Here is a 21,855-nt window from a genome sequence, read left to right on the forward strand (position 1 = left end):
GTGGCACATACCCCGTGAATTCATGGCGCAGCTCGCTAAAGCGTTGGTGTGAAAAGCACCCATTGAAAAGCGGCTCTTACCCAATATCGTAAACTGAACCTGGCAAAGTTTAACTCGGGAACCCTCCCGAGTGAGGTTACTAGTAGGGCTTTTTGGAATAATAAAGAGCATTTCCAGGGATAATATTGGCCATAGCCAGGTTAGAAGAACTTGTGAGGATTGCACAGTGCTTACTAAAGGCCCCCTCTTCTGCTACAGCGGTCTTCCAGATAAGAGAGAATACGCGGTAGCACTTTTTTATTTCGCAAAGACACATCGGTCGACATTTCTGGTTTATACAGCGTTAATCAAAGGGCAGCAGTCGTCGTAAAATAGGAGATAGGTATAGGATAGCAAAACGAGTTACCTAAGTAGGATCGAGATACAGATTGAAGGCAGTACAAGCCTACGCTCCAACCTTCATTCATGATAATGGCTAATTAGAACAGGGGCGCTATAACGTAAAACTATTCCAAACTTTTCTATTCCATTTCTGCTATCAGCCCTCCGCGATTGGTCAAAAACTTTTTTCGACCACGCCCACTTCACGTGTCTGTCACGCGACGACACGAAATCCGCGATACCTCCCCATCTGATATGATGTGTACTCACTGATTATACATGATCTGACAGAAAAAAGAAAAACAGTTATTTCTGATTCGACCCCTTTTCGCCATTAGCCCTCGGCTATCGGTAAAAAGTTTCCGGGGTGCACCCACTTCACCTGCCTGTCTTGCGACGTCACAAAACCGCACAAACTCACCGCGTCAAAGTCACGTGTACGCGATAAAGATGCATTAATATGCCGAACAAAACTGAATTTTCTTCGGAATAGCTGCAGGCTGCCCCGTTCTGAAAGGAATAAAAGATGGCTGCCGCCGATCGCTGAGACGCTGGATACTCGCACCTGCCGGAGAGCATGGGTGCACTTACGTATAATAAAACTTCTTGCGTGGCCGTGTAACGTTTCCGCGCCTTTTCGGCACGTTTACCACCTCATTCTGCCAACTCTTCTTCGCTGTGGGTCAGTTTTAGCGTCATTCTTAAGCTTCCGTTGAATGCCGGCGTGATTTTTGACCAGCCACCACAGGTTAAATAAGGGAAAGCCGACCAATCGCAGACGCCGGCACCACCTTCCTCATCCGGTTATCGATTTTCAGTGCACTGGCTCTGCCCCAGTGAATCCCTCTCCACTTGAGCGTTCTCCTCGCTTCTTGTCAGCCAATTAGATACGACAAGCCGCTCAGTGTAGGCAATGTTATTCGTTTTACAAGCAAACAAAAGTGACCTCCTATAAGCGAGGAGAGCGTTTGATCGGTCTGTTCAGACAAGGCTGCGGTTGACCGCCCGGTGCTTGCGTCGGTGGTTACGCAAATTTGATGTCAGGAGATTGGAACAGAAACATGTTGGAATAGTTTTACGTTATAGGCCCCCGTTTTACGATGATGTTCACTTAGCAATGAAATAGACGCCAAGCCAGTGTACTGCAGTTATGGCGACTTCAATGGAATAATAGGAACAAATTAGGCTGGAGAAGAAGCAGTTGCCAACTAAGGCATCAATTCTAGGAACACTATAGAGGATACATGTTAGCAGAATTTGCAGAAAGGAATAAATATTTAGAATATAAAATAACTTCTATAAAGTGCACTAATATGATATGAATCTCCAAAATTCTTAACTGACAACCAAGAAACGAAATATATTTCTAATCTTTCCTGATCCTAGCATAGTGCAGGATGTAGAAGTGTTAGGTAAGGTAAAGAGCAATGAATACAGGTTACTGCGGCCTACGATTTCTCTCATTTTAAAGAGATGAAGAATAAGATTAGTCAGGAAGAAGCAGGACGACATAAACCCTTTAAGGGTAAAGGCTTGTGCTGTCAAACGCACATGAAGCTATAGAAACAGAAGCTGGAGATAACACAGAAATAAGGAATAAAATCAATAACTATGCAGATTTTGAAAGAAGCAATTGAAGTTCGAGATAAGACAGCAAGGCCACCAGTAGGTAAGCTCTCCCAAATAACGAAGAAACTAATAAAGAAACCATAAAGAATGAACATGTCTACCCCAAGGGTTCATATGGAACTCGCTGAACTATCAGAGCTGTTAAAAAGAAAAACGTAAGAGATACTAGAAATTTCAACATCGAAAACATTGAGTGGCTGCCGCATGAAGTCAGTAAGGAGAAACCGGGGCTTATGAAAGGTCAAAATTTTTGCAACGAAAGATACTCAGGCCAATATCGTCAGCAATTTGGATAATATAGTAAAAACAGCCGAATTCTGTAGTGAAAATTTTAGCGCACTCTACAAGAAACACCTCACGACTTCAATGTATCAGAGGGCTTGAATAAAGCCTACAATAAAGTATATAATAAAAAGGAAGGCGTTAAGGAATACAAGAAATATTGGCCCATTAGCCTGTTTTTAGTATTTTATGAAATATTTAACAAGATAGTTTCCAATACAATCAGGGCAAAACTTTACTTTAATCCATCAAGAAAACTGGCTGGCTTCAGGAAGGGACACTTTAAAATTGATAACATCCATGCGATCAATCAGGTGATTGAGAAATAGGCGGAGTACAATCAACTTCTCTATATGGTTTTTATAGATTATTATAATCATTATGATTTATAGATTATGGATTACATTTGATTCGGTAGAGATACTTGCAGTCATGGCGGCATTGCGTAATTTAGAAATACAGAAGGCATACGTTAATATATTGCGAAATGTCTACAGAGTTTGATTAGTTCTCCACAAGAAAAGCAGAAACTGACGTCTCAAGAAAGGCGGTCAGGTTAAGAGACACAACCTCTCAAATGATATTCACGGCATGCTTAGTAAAACTATTCGGTCTATTAAACTCGGAAGGCTTAGAAGTGAAGATCAGTGGCGAATTTTCCAGCAAACTTCGGTTTGCAGATGACATTTTGCTGTTCAGCAACACTGTGGACAAATTAAAGCAAATGATTGGGGACCTTAACCGAGGAAGTGTAAGTGCGGTGTTGAAGATTACAATGCCGAATATAAAGGTAACCTGCAATAGCCTGGGAACGAAACAAGAATTCGTGAACGCCAGTGAGCATTTGTGGTCTGTGCAGGAGTACGTCTGCCTAAGCCAGTAATTCACATGTTACGTTGGTCATAAAAAGTAAATTTACAGAAGAATAAAGATGGGTTGGAGTGCATACAGCTTGTCATACCAAATCCCGACGGAGAGCTTGCTACTGTCGTTAAATAGCATATAATCATTACATTCTATCGGTGCTTACATATGAATCAGTAAATGTAGGTTAATAAAGAAGCTCGAGAACAAGTTGAGGACCGCGGAAAGAGCTATTGAACGAAAAAAAAATGTTAGGAGTAACTTTAAGAGACGGGTAAAGCGTGTTCTGGACCACAGGGCAAACAGGGATAGCCAATATTGCCGCAGAGAGCTCTCCACATGCCAGTTACGAGCACTCTCGTGAGGCACGTTTCCAAGTATCTCATCGCTAAAACCCATTACTCATCGCATCGCCATTATAAGAGCGCCAGCAACGCCTCGCGCATGGCGATACAGCGCGTGTCTCCCGTGCACGCGCTCACGGCAGCGCCCGAGTCTGCCGTCCAATGAGAAGCCACGGCGTGGCTCTTGGCCTTCGGGGCGCGTGAAAAGTGCGTTCGGCGGAGAGACGCGGTCGTCTGTGGAATAGGCTTCTGTTAATTCTTCTTTTAAAGTATGTGAATGCTTAATATTGAGTATCTGGGCACAAATTCGTCCACAATAAACCAGTGTGTTTAGTGTGCTTCTTTGAAGACTGCTACAATATTCTAATTGACATGAAGAGATCACTGTGTCTCGGTGCCATAAAGTCGAGGTGTTAGCGGCACATTAGTCCGACTGCTGCGAGTTGCAGGTGTTGACGTCGCCCATAAGCCTCTCTCTACAGTAGGTAGACTCCTCATTAATTCAAAATACCGCGTTCCTCTCGGAAATGCGCAGGGCACTTTGTACAAGATTACATGTGCCGAATCCCCCACGTCGTATTTTTGAGAGACTAAAAACCTGCGGGAAAGAATTCGTCAACACAAGAATGACTTTCGCAGCCTAAACAGAGAACACAGTGCTGTGATAGAACGCTGTACCGTTCTGGATTATGCGACTAGCCTCGCCGGCGTTGTTGTCTTTGAATGAGTAAACAACCACTGGCGGACGCTCCATTTGGAATGCTGTCACATCCAAAAGACGGCAGGTAACAACAATCTTAGATCAGGAACACTTCCCCCGTTTACTCTCAAGGTCTACGAAAAATGTTTGCGCGCTCGTCAAAATGCCTGAAAAGGTATATAAGCATTGCGACACCACCCGCCATCTCCCCCCCCCTAAAGAATGAGCCTGTCGGGCTCCGAAACGTGGGGGATCTAAAATACATTATGTTTGGAATTTTTCCATCCATTAAGCCTTAATCGGCGAGGAACTGACAATATGTTGCGAACGTTGGCCTGAGATTAAATACCGCCTGGAAATGGGCGCGGTCTAGAGATATCCGACCTTGCGAATATATATTTACCTTATTCTTGGTAATTTTGTTGGAGATAATATAAGTAAACTGCATTCGTGCGTGTACTACATTAAATTTCATTCACATTTCGATTAACCATAGGCATTGCCTCGGGGAGGGGGGACGCAAAATGCTTTGTGCTACATTTCTGCTCTAATCACATATTCGTTATCAGTGGTCTATACATGCGTGGGTACTTAAGAGTCATTATTACACTATTTTGTAGCAGCACTAGTCTGGCAGTAGATGAAGGGGCGTGTAATTTTTACATAGGGAAAAACAAAGTTCGTGAAACAATGCGATGAACGAAAGTGGGGACCTTCTTGTTCATGGTACTAAGAAGTAAACTGTGACGTGTGTCAGCTTTGTTTCTATAATACGGTCATACAATGCTAATATATGCACATGGTTCCAGAACTCAACCTCTGGTAGAATCTTATGGGTATCAAGGGCACCGCAACCCACCGTATGGAATTCCTTATGGTAATGACTCCCTCCGGCCTCCAAGCCTTGGAATTCCTTATGGTAATGACTCACTTCGGCCTCCAAGCCTTGGAATTCCTTATGGTAATGACTCACTCCGGCCTCCAAGCCTTGGAATTCCTTATGGTAATGACTCACTTCGGCCTCCAAGCCTTGGAATTCCTTATGGTAATGACTCACTCCGGCCTCCAAGCCTTGGAATTCCTTATGGTAATGACTCACTCCGGCCTCCAAACCTTGGAATTCCTTATGGTAATGACTCACTGCGGCCTCCAGTCTATGGACACCCAATAGACAACGGTCCGCTTAGACCTCCGAGATGCATTTATCAACAGGTGAGACATTTTATTTGTGTATAGCAATTTCCTGCGGCTTTTAGCCCATTCAGTAGCAACTGTGTGTCATTTTCGTATGCCATTCACGTTATCAGTGCAAAACAGTAACTCTAAAGTGCAGCTTTGTATAAACCAATTGTGTTAGTATTGCCACCCTCAAGGTTATTGATGCGACAAATCCTGTAGAAATTAATTTAGTGTGGTATTTTGCACGAACATAAGTAACCCTGCTCCGGCTCATTTTCTAAGTGTTCCGCCAGAGCACATTAGTACAGGTAAATTACGTTGATTAGTACAGTATACGTTGATGCTGGTTACGCAAATCTGCTGAACATGCGCCTTGACGAGAAGCGTTGACGCTGACCAAAATTCAGGCATATCTCTCTTTTGTTGGTCCGACCACTATCGCGACCCAAGCATGCGAATCAATGAGCGAGTATCATTTAGCATTGTGAGGAATCGCGTTAACTCGTCTCCCTGAAGTCGACTTCTTGAAGCCAATAGAAGCATTATTTATTCGAGCCTATTGCATTCTTTATTTTTATTTATGTCTCAGAATACGACTAGGTCTCGATGATTTCGCTGCACCTAGTGCTAAATTGAGACTGTCAATCCCTCTACACAAACAATGAAGCTTGCTAATTATTGCTAAATACGGCCGAATAGGTGGAGGGTAGAAGCTAGTGTCAATTGTCAGATTGACATGAGCTGCATTCTGCAGAAGCTCGTAGCCAGTGTGAGCGCGCAAATGCTGTAAAGTAAGGCGTTCCTCTAGGAAGGCGTGTTGCAGAGCGTTGCCCGCATCAGGGGTGGCGGGACGAACCAATTTCATCAACAGTAGCCAACAAATGTAGTCACAGTGTAGTACGCCTTCGCTTGTCCCCTTCATGAAGTCGTGGGCTCGTCCAGATATTCAGATAAACGCAGGCGGACTGGGCGTTTTACTGGATGGGCGGAAGTCATAAGGACGAGTGGCTGGACAGGTGGGGTGCCGTGATGGCGAGGACCTGAACCAGGCAAACACATACCCAATATTGCATCAACCAAGTGTAATCTAATCCGCTGCTTGCATAAATTTTTGACACAATTGCTGCGTTGCGGAAATTTAGAACCACAGGAAAAACTAATATTGGTTACAGAAATGTTAGCTGTGTGTTCATCTAGTTGACCTACACGTCACCAGGTGCCTGCAGCGCTTTAGCCGCTGACGTTTGCGCATCCCCCCATCCGGAAAAGCGCCCTGTGCGCCTGCGTTAAGCCAATACCGCGAGAGCTAATACTCTCTAGTGTGTACCATCACCGTGTTTGCACGGGTATGCTTAGAAAGGAGGCGATCACGCGAGCATCGGAGCGGAGTATTTTCGTTTAGTTGATAACGATATTACAAAAAATTTACTCTCAAATTTCAAGGAAGGGAGCAGAACCTTCAGACCACGAGCTACTTAGCGAGTTCGACATCGAGAGCACGAACGCCTAGTCCTTACCACAACTGACGTTTTAACATTAACGTCGGAAACTGGCAATAGCCTTGTGATTTCATTTCATGAACTTTGCGTGCTCAAACTTGTCATCAAGAAGCGTTTCTCGTAATGAGGACGCAGGTTACGGCGTCAGCCTGCTTAGCGTTTGTGTTACGCCTCGGTAGCGCAGCTCTGCTGCGCTTTTTCGAGACGCACCGACGGCGCAGGCTATTGGAACCGTTGTGGAACGACGAACGTCCGTTGTACCTGTCTTCTCGTTCGTTTCTCTTTTTTTGCTGCATTTTTCTTCTTAGTAAGACCCGCAACTCCTGAAACCTTGACCCCCGATCTCAACGAAATAAACTGCAGCAAAATTTACGAGACCGGCCGCGTAACCGGCCGCTTTAAGTCGCAAAGCATGTCGTCACAGGCGGCCAGGCTGTATCCATGTCCCCCATGTGTTGCATATGCCCGAGTACGCTAATCCTGACTGGTTTCTCGGACGCTCCCCAGGGTACAAAGATAGCCCGAACGAATCGCACATACTTGTTCACCAAAAGTATTGCTGTGCTCTTTCACCAGGAGGGCAGCGGATTGTTCAAGAAATGAACTTCCTCTTGCGGACACTTGGATGGTTGGAGCACCGGTGCCTTATAAATGCTGATTTTCGTATGACTTGCACTCATTTATATACAAACTGGCATTTTGAATGGATGAATGTGCGACCATCTGTGCTATTACTGGAAGCTATCAGACAATTTTATCATTTTTTTTTTGTTCTTCACCGAGCTTCACTTTTAGCAACTATATTTGATAATACGTACATGCATTTTTCGACGCCATGAATTTAAGATAATGGTGTATGTTCGGTTATTTGCCTCTCTTGTATAACGAGAGCTTTTTGCCACGCTATATTTTCACTGGATAATTGCATCAAATTCAAAAATTTTTTCCATTCTTCAAAAGCGAAAAGGCACCCATACGTTCTTGGTCGAGAACTCAATGTAACTCATGCGAAGAAATATTGTTATTGAACAGGAAAAGGGGGGGAAACAAGGACAGTCCTTTTAAGGAAGGGCCACCTTGCAAAACCGCTGTATGCATGCATAAGTAGACACCGAGCGATGCAAGTTAGCAAACTGTTCCGTGTAACGTTCATGTTCCTGATTATTCGTTGCCATTTGCAATAAACTACAAGGCAACATCACCTATTACCCCCATTTATTTATTTATTTATTTATTTATTTATTTATTTATTTATTTATTTATTTATTTTTTTACTGTCAACCCCGTTCTTCAGGTCATTGCAGGGAGGGCGATGAGTCAAGAATACATGATACATAATTTTCTTTCCATGTCACATAGAAATTCACCGGCGCTCTTGGTAGTTACCAACAGCAGCAACGAGAAAAAAAGGAGCAAGGAACTGTAGTTATACAAAGAAAAGTTAACAAATTGCTCGTAGCAAAAATTTAGTATGCATCCTCGCAAAAGAAAGTATCTAACGCATTTTCAAATTCGGCAGAGCCCTCGTTGCTCACAACTGCATTAGGCAATCTGTTCCACATTTCAATCGTGTCAGGAAATAAAGAGAAACACAAAGCATCAGTACGTGTTAAATAAGGTTGAATAGCTCTGCTATTGTTTAGACGATCGCATCTCCTTCCTGGAGGTTGTACATATAGATCCTTGTTTATTTTTGTTCGCCCACTCAAGATTTTAAAAAGAAGTTTTAGCCTATGCTTACGTCTGCGTTCCTCCAGAGGCTCTAGTTCACAAGATTTTAAGAAGGCTGTAACAGACTCCACGCGTCGGTATTTACCGCATATGAAACGGACTGCCAATCTTTGTATTCTTTCTATTTTTGCTTTCAGAACTTTCTGGTGAGGGGATCAACACAAGCGTACTGCAAGACTGGTCGTACAAAAGTTTTGTAGGCTGTTAATTTCACGTCCCGTGTAGCGCATTTCAGTTTTTTTCTTTAAAAGTATAGTTTTTGGTTTGCCTTGGAACATATATTATCAATGTGTGAGTGCCATTGCAATGTGTGCATAATACTGGCCCCTAAGTATTTTAACTAAGCCGCATTAGTCAGAGGACGGTTTCCGATGTGGTATATGAAGAAAAGTTCGCTCCTCCTTGAGCGAATATGCGTAAATGTTGTTTCGTTATAGCTTATTTCCCTGTCCTATTTTAAACACCACTCATTTAATGCCTGTAAACATCTATTCAGATTAATTTGGTCACCCTCGCAACCTATTGGGGAATAAATCAAACAATCATCGGCAAAAAGTTTCACTTTAACCAGCGGTTCAACTAGAGCACAGATATCATTAACAAATAACAAGAAAAGTATTGGTCCCAAAACGGAACGTTGGGGGACGCCAGTGTACACAAGCAATGAATTTGAAGCGCAATCCTCAATCCTTACAGACTGTTGGCAGACCTCTATCCATTGTGTGATTCCTTTACCTATTCCTATTTTATCTAGCTTAAAAAGCAATTTACGGTGAGGAACCTTATCAAAAGCTTTCCTAAAATCAACACTTATTACATCCGCTTGTAGGTGTGCATCCATGTTCAAGTAGAAATCATGGAGTGCTGCCTTTAACTGTGTTACCGTAGAAAGACCGCTCCTAAATCCATGCTGGATTATGGAAAGTAACTGGTTACTGTCAAGAAAACTAATAATATGTTTTGCAATAACTTGTTTTAGGGCCTTGCAGCAAACTGACGTCAAGGATATGGGCCGGTAATTGTTTACTTGCGTACGGTTGCCTTCTTTAAAAACAGGGATTACTATTGCATTGCGCCAGTCTTGTGGAAGTGAATGAGTTTCAATCGACTTCACAAATATTATCTCTAAGTAAACGGAAACCCATTCGCCATATCGTTCCAAAAATTCAGTTGCTAGACCATCCGATCCGCTTCCCTTAATCGCGTCTACTTCAAGCAGCAATTGTAAAACACCTTCAAGGCTGATAATAACTGGTTCCATTGCGGTCTTCATGACGCCGTTTATGTATTCGCCTATCTTATCACGTTTGTCTAATGTATAAACAGACTGAAAGAAGCGATTGAAAATATCAGCTAAGTCTTCAACTCTTGTCAGTACTTTTTCTTCAGGCTTGATCTGTTAATTTTTTTCCTTTCTTTCGCTGGAAGTAACGCCAAAATTTGTGTGGTGAACTTTTAAGAGAGTTGGCAAGCGTGTGATCAAAGAACTGTTTTCTCGATTTCACAAGAGCTTCTTTCATCTCAATTTTTATAGCTGCAACTTCCATCGCTCTCACGTACTGTTTTCATAGTCTTTTAATTTTCCGTTTCATATGGATAATGGTGCGTGATGTTCAGGGGTTTCGTTTGCGCGTTTTCTTAATACGAGTTGGAACAAAGCGCTCGACGCAAGCTATGATGCTAGTTTTAAATCTTTGCCACAGTTGCTCCACAGACTCGTACTTCGATGCCTGCTCGATGTAGCTAAACTGTAATTCGAAAAAATTGATGACGGTGTTGTCATCTGCATTTTTAAAGTCTTTTACCTTTACCGGAAGAAACGGTCTCACCACACTGCACCTACTGGTCTGTATGTTTAAAGACATGGTCTGATATGCCCTCCAATATATCTAATGCATAATATATTATGTTCTGCGATAGGTAAACAAGATCCAATAATTACTGACTTTTCTGTAAACCTAGTTGGCTCTTGCACAATTAATTCCAAGGCATGACAAAATTTTATTTCCGAGAGCTTTTCTGAGCTAACTGTTTCTGTCTCGCCGGGCAATAAACTTTACCAGTTAATGTGCGGCAAATTAAAGTCTACAGCCATTATCAGCCTCGCGTTCCTGTTAACATGGTCAACCGACAATTCTCTTAGCAGATTCAGAAACGCTGGTGAAGACGCAGGTGGCCTGTATACTACGCCAATGAAGTAAACTCTGTTTTCGAATTTAAGTTTACACCATACATTTTCACGAACATTACATTCAATCGTAGAAGCTTGGACGGAATTTTTAAGTATGATGGCAGCACCACCACCTCGTGAATCTCTATCCCACCTAAAGAATTTGTACCCGGAAGGAACAATGCAAAAACTGCGTATTCCCTCACGCAGCCATGTTTCTGTAAGTAACATTACATGGGGACTATGCGCCAGTAGAACATATTCTAGTGCTGGGACTTTATTATCGATGCTACGGGCATCTTGCACAAGAATTGTGGGGCGGTGTTCTTGAACTGCTGGCAGAACTATCCGAGTCAAAGGATCCATGCCGGTTATGCGCACTTGCTGTTGGAGTTGTTTCGTCTTTATCGATCTTTTCACTCTGGCTTTTATATAGACGCCGTTCAATTGGCTCTTGATCCCAAACAAACATGCGTCCATTTACCTTCAGTTTATCTAACTCCAATGATACCCATGCCCCCTTAGCTCGGTCCAGCCCACTACTTTCCCCTAATTTCTTTCTCAGATCAACGGTCCCTTTTGAGTAGTCATTATTGATACTGAAAGAACAGCCCTTTAGTTTTTTACAGTTGCGCATCACTTTCTCTTTTTCGCGATAATCTATCAACTTCAGAATTACTGCTCTTACCCGGCGTTGTCTTTGTTTACCAACGCGATGAATTCTTTCTATCGATTTCGTTTCTACCCCCGACAAGCTTCTGAAAATGTTATCTACGACAAGTTTCCGCAAAGCTGTTTCCGTCACAGTTCTGTCCTCGGGAACACCGAAAATTAGTAGATTATTTCTTCTGCTTGTGGTTTCATAATCCACCAGTCGTTCAGCTTGTTGTTTGCGTATGTTTTCTAGTCTCTCAAGTTTTTTTATTGCATTTCCTGCATTGCCATGAGATACCTGTTCATTCTTTCAGTCTTCATATTAAGTTCAGCGACTTCTTTTATATTTGTGGTCATCATGTCATCAGAATCGTCTTTATTGATAGGACCGGATTTATAACAATGTAATATGTGGCCATTTTTCTTGAATTTGACAACGTATTGTCGTTTTAATGGTGGATATAAGAAAAAAGAGGATGCGCAAATATTCTTCGCAGCAAACAGCTGCCATTATCGGAAGAATGATCATACCGTGCCAGCAGCCAAGGAACACGAGATGAATTGTGCGACGTAGAGCTCCTTTGTAGTGATGCTAGTGTCTGGCATTATCATTGGCCTAAATCACTTAGTAAGGACTTCCGCGTGGCACATGTTAAATGTCCGTTTTCTTTTTTTTCTTTTTTTTCAGTGTTGGGTCACCAGCCGAGGTCAGCAGTATGGGTGTCCTACGGGGTGCAAATGTGTAACCCATGGCAGGGGCACTATCCGCTATCGCAGATACGGAAATTGCCGCCCTTACTAAGCGCTGCACTCTCCCATAACGACAGAATAAATAAAGTGGTAATATGTCCTGCAAATATAAAAACGAACATATCACTTGCAGTTCATTCTAAAACTGAATTATTCGTAGTCATCTACAGTGTTGGTGCTGTGCGTAAGTACATAATGCTACGATTGGGCATATATCAGCGTTTATTGCGCAAGATTTAAGAGTGTCAAAGTGAAAAAGCCGTATGTGTAAGAAGTATGGGAAGCCAGTAACGTGGTAGATGTAGAGAGGGATTGGAAGAGCTTAGAGGACACCTGCCATTATCGGAAGAATGATCATATCGTGCCAGCAGCCAAGGAACACGAGATGAATTGTGCGACGTGGAGTTCCTTTGTAGTGATGCTAGTGTCTGGTATTCGTATGGATTCGTATGTAGATATAGTGGACAAAACAGACATCTGGTGCGGACCCACGTAACATGTAACTAGCTCCTCAAAGAGCTAAGATGTGCGACGAGTGAGCTCCTGAACAATACTTTGCAACGCGGTGCACGCGGGTAAAACAATGGATGCGAAATATGAAAAAGGTGCGACCTATTGATGATGCATATCTCTCGCATTCACCCCTAAATGGCCTGCGGATTTTATCGGATACGAATGTAATATAAATAGTAAATATTCAATGTCAAATTGAATATACGATAATCGAATGCTGGCGCAATAGTTACCGCGAAAATATTTATTCCTGTTTGTTTAGGCACTATTCGTGTAAAAAAAACCGTCAAAGGGGCGCTGAACCACTTTTTATCGAAGGAGAGGAGGCATTTTAGCTCCAAAGAGGTTATCGAGAAATAATTTGCCGCAAAAAGTACTTCAATGCGTTCAGCAGAAGCGAGGTTATTGGCAGTAACGGCCTCCGCTATGTTGTCTTTGCTTCTTCAATACTTTGCACTGCGAAAACTACCGCGGAATGCCGCGTGCCCAAAGAGGTGCGCCTTCTAGAAGTCATCGTTGCGTGCAGTTCAAATTTCATTTTCGAGGTTAATGCACAAGCCTCAATTTACTATTTTAGTTCCTACGGCCCGATAAACGTATGGAAGGCGCGGTTGCTCTCAGCGAACCACAGTTCGCTTAGTCAGTGGACTCGTGGCGGCACCCCTGGGTGGCTACCGTATCCACGCTACAATGTCGAGCGCGTCTGCCAATAGCAGCCGCGTATGGTAATACGCTTTATTATAAAAAAAAGCGTCCAGAAGAGAATGAGGAGTAGGCTTCGGTTGTGAAGAGAGCATTTGATAGTAAGGTGGCTTCGCGCTCCGCTTGTGAGCTCCACGCACAGCGTACGACAGCAAAACTCCACTGAGATGTTCACGGCAGCGTATGCTGTCCGCGGACTATGTGATTACACAAAGCCCGGGGGGTGGTTCTGGGTGCTTTCAACTCTCAAGGACAAATGATCAGTTCTAACAACAAGGTCATTTTTTATCCCAAAAAATGCACCAGCAGGCTCTGAACAGCTTGAGAGCCTTCTTGAAAACAAGGTTGCCAAAGAAGAGTGCATATTTCCTGACTAACTTTGCGAGAACGTGAAATAAAGAATTGCGGAACCAAGGTCGAAGTTTGCACGTCATGCGCTGTGCCGGTATATATATATATATATATATATATATATATATATATATATATATATATATATATATATATATATATATATATATATATATATATATATATATATATATATATATATATAGACATGCTTTCACAGACTGTGTTTCAGTGCAGGGCAAGGACATGCCATGCGCTATGTCACTGCAAAAGACTACATTTAGCAATGCTTCTAAATAACCTGACCTTAGTTCCAAAGAACTTTGCTATAACTCGCTGTGGGAAAAATACGAAAGCGTCAATACACTTATATTGGGGCACACAATAAATAGCAGAGGCCAACGTAAAATGTTGAATTTTAAGCTACACGATGATTCATCATGATCTGTCTTTAACACGTAAAACTACAGAATTGAACAATTATAAAACAGCGGGATTTGTAAAAGCACGTGACACATGCTCACGTACAGAACACAATGTTGCGGTGGCTTATGCGACTGTATTCACATTCACGTGAGCTCTTACAGTTCGCTCATGATGATGATGATGATGAAAAACTTTATTTATCCCTCTTTAATGGGAAGGGGGCAATCCTACTGTCACTCACATCACTCTCACTGCTCAACTACGATCCGACTGAAATTATAAGCCTAGTCGAGGCTTGCGTCAATGAGGCCGGCACGTTGTCAGAACTCCTCTTCTCTTTTATGAACATGAGTGCACGTCCGAAGCCACTCGTCGGCCATCACAAGATTGATGCTTTCATACAGCAATTTCACGACGCCGGTGAGGGTGAATGTGGTATTGTTAGTAGTGACGTAACCTTTTACCTGGCCCCATATCAGTTCGGTAGGATGGAACTCACAACGATATAGAGGAAGTCTCACAACGTCCTGCCCGGTAGCCTCACCTTCAACGCTCAAGCGATAGGCGGAAAGCACCTTTTTTCTTGCTTCATTAGCTCTAATAGCAGTGCCTTTGATTCGTCCTTGGAAGTGTGATGTTGTTCTCTGTGGGCCAAGACTGAATGTGACTTTTTTGTGTTCACGACGTTGGAACTTTCTCGAGGCGAACGCTACACTAAGAGGTATTTGTTATTATTACGACACTGCGTGGTTTGGTGTTATACAAAAGCTGTTCTGTGAACCACTTCTCAAAACGCGGCCTGTCCATTTCCTTGTGGTAGTTAGCAGTTCCTTTCGCTGCTCGCACAACAGGGCACTCAGAATTTAAGAAGCGATGCTCGCTACCGGCGTGTAATAGGATCAGCCTGCTACCTTTGCCGCTTGGTAAGCGAAGCCCTGTTGTCAAACCTTTCCGAGAAGCACGTTCCCGTGTGGTGATGTCCTCTCATCCTTTCTCCTTTGCGTGGCCGGCATTAACCCAAGTTTCATTAAAGTAGTACGTCGCTCTGCCAGAACAAACAAACAATGAAATTTAATTGACGTATGTTATCAGCTACAAACAGATCATTTTTGCGAGGTAGAAGCAGTGTAGGGATCGGCACTATAAGCTAACCAGATCAAAGAATGCGCAAGGGCCGCTTGTTCGTGCTACATAACATTCAAGGCACATCGTGTATTGCATCATTCAAACGCTGGCATGGTGGGTGTTGTAAGCTGCATTGCTAGCGTCGAAATAAGATGGAGCACAACGTGAGCGAAAAAAAGTGGCGTTTGTAACTTCCACTTTTCAGTTTCCGTTTCAGTTTATTATTCGTTCATAAGAATTTGTTACACGAAACGGTATACAGACAAGGGTCCGAAAGTCAGATCTGCACCGGGCCCCTTGGATTACAAATTGTATAAAAAATAAAGCGGAATACAGAGCAGAGAAACAAATAATGAAATAAGCAAAATGTAACCAAGAAACTGAGTGACGACAAACATAAACGACAAGAGGAAGAGGAAAGATGCACAATCAATTGTAATTACACAGCTTCTAAATAGCAAAATAACATTATAGGAAATTAATCACACAGCAAATAGTTATTGAGTTCGTTTCTAAAAGAGTAAAAGCTAGATGACAACTTAATGGAATATGGAAGTCTGTTCCTAAGTTTAAGTGCGCAAATGATGAAGTCATGACATAAAGGCAACAGGAAATTTCCTTGTGCTGCAAACCTTGCATTATTAGGATTGAAAATGAGATCAGAACTAACAAAGTTGTACGAAACTTGTTTAGTTAGTAATTTCAAAAATAATATCGATAAATGATAGTTGAACAAATCTAACTTGAAGAATGCGGTTTGTACGTAATTGGGCAGGGGCGTTAGAGAAAAAATGGCTTCGCGTTATAATGCAGATAGCCTGATTTGGAATGTGCTGTATAGAGTGAAGACGACAATGATAAGTGTTACCCCAACAAGCGATACCATAAATCATATGACTATGAATGAGAGCGAAGTATAACGATAATAATGCTTCTTTGGGGAAAAATGCACGTGATTTGAGTACTGCTCTAATGCAACATGCTGTTCTTTGTTTGATGTGTGCAATGTGGTTAGTAAACTTAAGGTGGGGATCTAATTTGATGCCGAGGAAAGAAACACAAGTAGAGGCAGGAATGTCATGCCCATTACAGCTATGGTCGGAGAGCAACGTAAATGTCTGTGGGATAATTTAATAACATGAATTGCGTTTTCGTAGGGTTAATAATTAGAGAACTGGCGTTACACAATTCAGTAATTTTTGACAGATTACTGTTTACTTTTAAAGTTAGCGAAAGTAATGATTTATCCGAGAGAGCAACAGTCGTATTGTCTGCGTATAATATAGGTAGGGCATAATTCAGGCAGTCAGGTAAATCATTTATATAAATGGAAAATAATAGTGGACCTAAAATAAAGTCCTGAGGCATTCCTTCATTAATAATTTTGCTTTCAGAGAAAGCCCCGCCTTTATACACTGTCAATTCACGGTTAAATGAATAACTTCTTAATAAATTAAGAGCTGGACCAGAAATTTCAGCAGACTCCACATTAGTAAACAAAACTTTGTGGTTTATTGTATCAAAGGCTTTAGTAAAGTCAAAAAGGACCGAGCCGACAAATTATCCGAGATCAAGTGAATGTCGTATATGATCATTTAATGTTAGCAAAGCCAAGTTAGTCGAGCTTCCTGAACGAAAACCGAACTGACAGGGCTTCAGCAAGCTAAATTTGTTAAGGTAGCTGTTAATACGACGATGTATTAATTTTTCTACAACTTTACTAACTGAAGGTAAAATACATATAGGACGATAGCCCCCGACCTGAGCTCTGTCACCCTTCTTATGAACTGGAATGACTTTAGCTTTTTTTTAGACTTCTAAGAAATATACCGGTTTTGAACATAATGTTGATTAAGTTACTGATGTCATCAGAAATAGTCGGAGCAACAAGCATTAAACGAAGCGCGGAAATTCCATCGAAACTGGGACTCGTGTTGTGGAAGTTGTAAATCTCATTAAGAGCTCCTTCAGATGTTACAGGAAACAAAAAGAAAGATTGGTTCCATCGGCTTGTATGATAAACAGAAGGAACATGGGTAGTATTATAAATTTCATAGAAATTGCTGAACTGAACTGAACTGATTACTGAACGCGCGAGCAACGCTAGGCGGGTCAGTGATAGATACAATATTGTAAATTACTTTTTCAATGGAACTGCCAAAACCCGGCACATTCAAAAACTCATTAATAAGTTACGATTGTTTTTTTTTTTGATGAAACTTATTTTTCATGAATTCATTCTCGTAATATTGCCGTTTTGATTTCTCTAATAAATTACTCAACATGTTACGATATTTGTTATAGTGTATTGCTAAATAAATTTGAAAGGCTGTTTTTTTAGTTTTCCTATGCATGTTTTATTTTTCGTCATGCTCACAAGTAGCCAATTAGTGATCCAAGGATTATGCGAAAATTTATATTTCTTTTCGCGCTTAACAGTGACAGTGTTAGCATGAGCAGATTTTGTAAAGAACGTTGCAAAGGTCAAGGAGGGCTTTTTTTTTACGGAGGGTAGTTGTTTCAACATCTCATATACTGCGCGGTGTATACCTGGGTTGGATGTATTACAACAGTTAATTGCTGCCTGCAGTTCTGCTCTGCAGAAGGGTACGTTGTACGCCACAGTTTTAGCGCAATTTCTTTCTAAGTTTTGCTGTTCTATTCGCGTTTTGCACTTTAGGAAGGTTTCGTTGTAGTGCAAGGAGCTCGATATGTATTCATATTGTGCACCAAGAAAGTTGGCTTGATCTCCCTGGCTTTCTCCATGGCTATTTACTAAAGGTAAGGAATACGCTTGTTGCCCGTTAACTTTTCTCACTCTATTCCAGACATTTCTTTCATCTGTGTACGAGTTGATACTTGATAATAAACTTTGCCCAACTCTCTCGTCTCTCTTGTCGGCGCGTTTTCCTTGCCTGGGATTTGCCATGCTTAAAGTTTTTAAGATTTTCTGCCGTTGGCAAATATCGAAACAGCGCCCACACTATCTTCTGGTTCCTCCGTGCTTGCCTACATGCATCGTTCCACCATGAAACACGCCGCTTGGAACCAGTGCCGCTTACTTGAGTAATACACTTAGAGGCGGCATCAAGTATAAAAGCTATGAAATATGTGACAGCATCATCTATGGTTATACCGGATATCTCAGTCCACGTAATGTGAGGAAGAGTTCGGTGCCGTTCCCGATCGGCTGAGTCAACCGTCTACCGGGGGACCTGCGGGAGAAGTTGATCATGTTTCGTCGTACTTAGGATTATCAGGTAGTAGTCACTCTCATACGGGTTATTAAGCACACTCCATTTAAAATAGGGTAAAAGCGTCGGCGATAAAGTACTAAGATCTATGGCAGAATATGGCTTGTTTGCCAGGTTAAAATACGTGGGCTCCTTTGTATTCAAGGGACATGCTTCAGAAGAAAAAAGAAACTGCTGTTGCATAACGCGACCTCGCGAATCAAAGCGTGAATCGCCCGACAAACTACTGTGAGCATTAAAATCACCAAGAACCAGGTAGGGCTCCCGGAGCTCGTCTATTAATGATTCTATGTCGCGTCTGTGAAGGTGATAATGTGGTGGTATATACAAGGAGCGGATGGTAATGAATTTACTTAAAAGTACGGCTTAAATGGCCACTGCCTCAAGGGCAATTTGGAGCTTCAAATGCTACCACGCTACACTTGTATCAGCAATGATGGCTACACCGCCAGATGATGCGACAGCATCCTCGCGGTGTCTCCGGAAAGTCAGGTATTGTCGGTGGGAGTTGGTGTGCTTCGAAGTTAGATGGTTTCTTGCACACACAGCACTTTAGGTTTAAACTTACAGGGAATTTCTTGGACGTCATCTAGGTTTCTTAATAGTCCTCTAACATTCCACTGTATGATGTTGTCCACCTTGAAAAAAAATTGTGCTGTGTGTTTCAAGAGGGAGGAGAATGACGTTACCTTACAGAGCCTTTTTTAGGCCCTGTAATTGGTGTTTTGTCTCTTCTGGAGCGGTCAAAAGAACCTCGCCGCTCTTTCAACGTTACCTGCGCCGTTTAGCTTGGGCTCGTTTTCATAGCCTCTTGCGAGGCACGGGACAGCCGCTCCAGAGAGCGATGTGTGCGTCGCGTAGACTTCATCTCAATCGACGAAGCCTTCGTCCCCACCGGGCCGGAGGCGGACAGGAGCCCTGTGGCCTCTGCGGTGCCCTGGCTGCTGCCGGAGCTTGAAGAGGCCACGGGTGTGGACACTTTGAGAGATGGCAGGGCAGCGTTGGCTGCTACCGCCGTAGGGGATGGGTGGCGTTAGCCTCGGCACGCTAGGCGTGGTCCGGGCTGCCGCCAGAAGCCGTTGCGGTGCCGCCCCCCGTTGCACCACTTAAGCGAAAGATGGTTTCAGTGAAATTAACTGAGGAGAGCCTTTGTCGTGCTTCACGGAATGTTACGTTCTCCTTAAATTATACAGTAATTATTTCCTTTTCTTTCTTCCAGGCTGGACAAGCTCTGGAATATGCAGGGCGACTGGCGTCGCAGTTCGCACAATGTACCTCATCATTCTTGCAGTCGTCAGCAGAGTGACGGTTTGTGCCGCCCTTTGCGCACATAAGCTGCTCTCGGCAGCTCTGGAATGCATGACCAAATCTCTGACACTTGAAGCAGCATCGCGGTTCGGAATGTAGGGTCGAACATGAAGTTTTACATAGCTGGTTTCAAGAGTCTCGGGTAAAGTAGTTGAACTAAAAGTGAGTAATAAATGCTTTGTTGGGATTTAATTGTCATTCCGTCTGATTTTGATGCGCTGCAGATGGATTACGGCTTGGTCCTTCCATCCTTCTAGGAGTTCTCCTTAATTTAATACCATTGAGTCTTCATCTGATACTACGTCTGTGACTGTGCTCATAGTTCGGTGTGCGCTGACAGAAACAGAGATGTTACCAAAGGCTAGGAGGTGTGTGAGTATGTTGTACTGTTCCTTGTCTTTTAATTCGAGGAGAAAATCCCCACTTGCCATCTTTGTTACGTTATAACCAGCTCCAATGGTCCTTTTAGGCCCTTGGCCACAAGAAATGGTCAAATTGCTCTAGCTTTTGTACAAAATTGTTCACAGTGAAGGACGTGGCGTGGTATTTCGGGAAAGTTCCTTTGTTTTGGGGAATGAATCGCGAGGCTGCGTCGGCGCGTATCCTTTTCGAGGCATTATCGGGTGAAAACACGTCCGAGGATCCCATAGAAAAAAGTCCTTTGTTCGGCAATGGCGTCTGTCACCCACCACGGAGCCAAACAAGGGGTTCTCGGCAGAACATGTAAACAAGTCTGCACAGGGCTAGCAGTATGCCGTAACTATAACCAAATATGGTATGCCCAAGGTAGGACAGCCACACCAGGTTAAGCCTTGGCGCCAGAAAAAGTCTAAATGAATGGAAAAGATGAGAAGACAGGAAAGCTCAAAAGGGGAAGAGAAAGACGAAGATGAGGGTAGAGAGAGACAGGAAAAGGCCACTGCCGGTTTCCTCCAGGTGGGTCAGTCTGGAGGTGCCATCTGTGTGAAGCAGAGGCCAAAGGGGTGCGTTGGCTCCGCCGGGGGGCCTTAAAGGTCCAAACACCCCGCATCGGCTCAGTCCCAGGATTCTCCTTTCGCCAGACACGGATAAGCCGCGAACGGCTGCACGCGGGTGGGTCGAACCCTCCTGTGCTAGGGTACGTGGTGCCGCAGCACACCAAACGCCTGCTGACGTAGACACTCCTGCGGGAAGAGTTAAATTAAAATTTTCACGCATGACATCTACGTCGGCAGAACTTGCAGCTCCCCGCACCGCTATGACGTGTGAAAGAAACCATAAATATTGATACTGTTTGCCTGTTATCTATTTTTCTCGTGTTTACAAAGGTGAATGAAGATTGGCTGGATAAGTGAGATCTGTTACTGTGAGTTGTGTGGCATTCAAAACATTTTTCGCTCCTTGAGACACCACTTAATTTAAAAATTTGGGACAATTTAGTGGAGTGAAGGGCTGTTGCTGCACGTATTCCCTAGTTCCTTTACTCCCGTTTTGAGTAGAGGACAAATATGGAGTAATGTCACTTCATGCCGTTGCATTGTCCTGGTCCATCTGAGCTTTTCCTTCCATTGCTTAGATTGACAGTCACAAGGGCAGCCGGTATATGGCCTAATTATTCCGGCTTGTGCACTGTAATAAAAAATAAGGAAATGTAAAATATTCATTAGTAGTCTGCGAAGTAAAACTTCAATTAAAACACATCAAATAATTCCTATAACAAAAAGTTGGGGATACTGAACGAGCACGATCACCCCCGCACCATAAGCTTATTCTGAATATTTCATCGCATTCACTACTTGGCATAAAACATTATGCGGAACTTTTTAATGTTTTGAGCTCTCTGTTCTCATAGAAAGCGCCTAGTTTTCCTTATGTCTTTAGATGGATTTGTGACATGTGGGTTTTCGTGTGAAATGCAAATTACATATTTAAATGATGGCCCCTCGGCACTAACTGAGCCACCACAAAGAGCCCATAAATGCAAGCAATCTTGGTCACAGACATAAATTTCATA

General features: G+C 42.8%; 1 protein-coding gene across 2 annotated transcripts in view; it reads left to right on the forward strand.

The window, feature by feature from the left end:
• The window catches only part of LOC142575991 (uncharacterized), a 33,371-nt gene extending 13,346 nt beyond the window's left edge, over positions 1 to 20,025 (forward strand). The window contains exons 2-3 of one of the 2 annotated variants that reach the window (XM_075685856.1): positions 5,010 to 5,412; positions 19,774 to 20,025. In XM_075685856.1, the coding sequence (XP_075541971.1) occupies positions 5,010 to 5,412; positions 19,774 to 19,860 (490 nt within the window). In that variant the 3' untranslated portion in view covers positions 19,861 to 20,025. Of the gene's footprint in view, positions 1 to 5,009; positions 5,413 to 12,121; positions 13,162 to 19,773 lie in introns of those variants that run through there. The other variant, XM_075685855.1, reaches the window with a different exon arrangement.
• Positions 20,026 to 21,855: the final 1,830 nt, after the last annotated feature.

Source organism: Dermacentor variabilis, chromosome 3 (assembly GCF_050947875.1).
Source record: "Dermacentor variabilis isolate Ectoservices chromosome 3, ASM5094787v1, whole genome shotgun sequence".
NCBI classification, from domain to species: Eukaryota; Metazoa; Arthropoda; class Arachnida; order Ixodida; family Ixodidae; genus Dermacentor; species Dermacentor variabilis.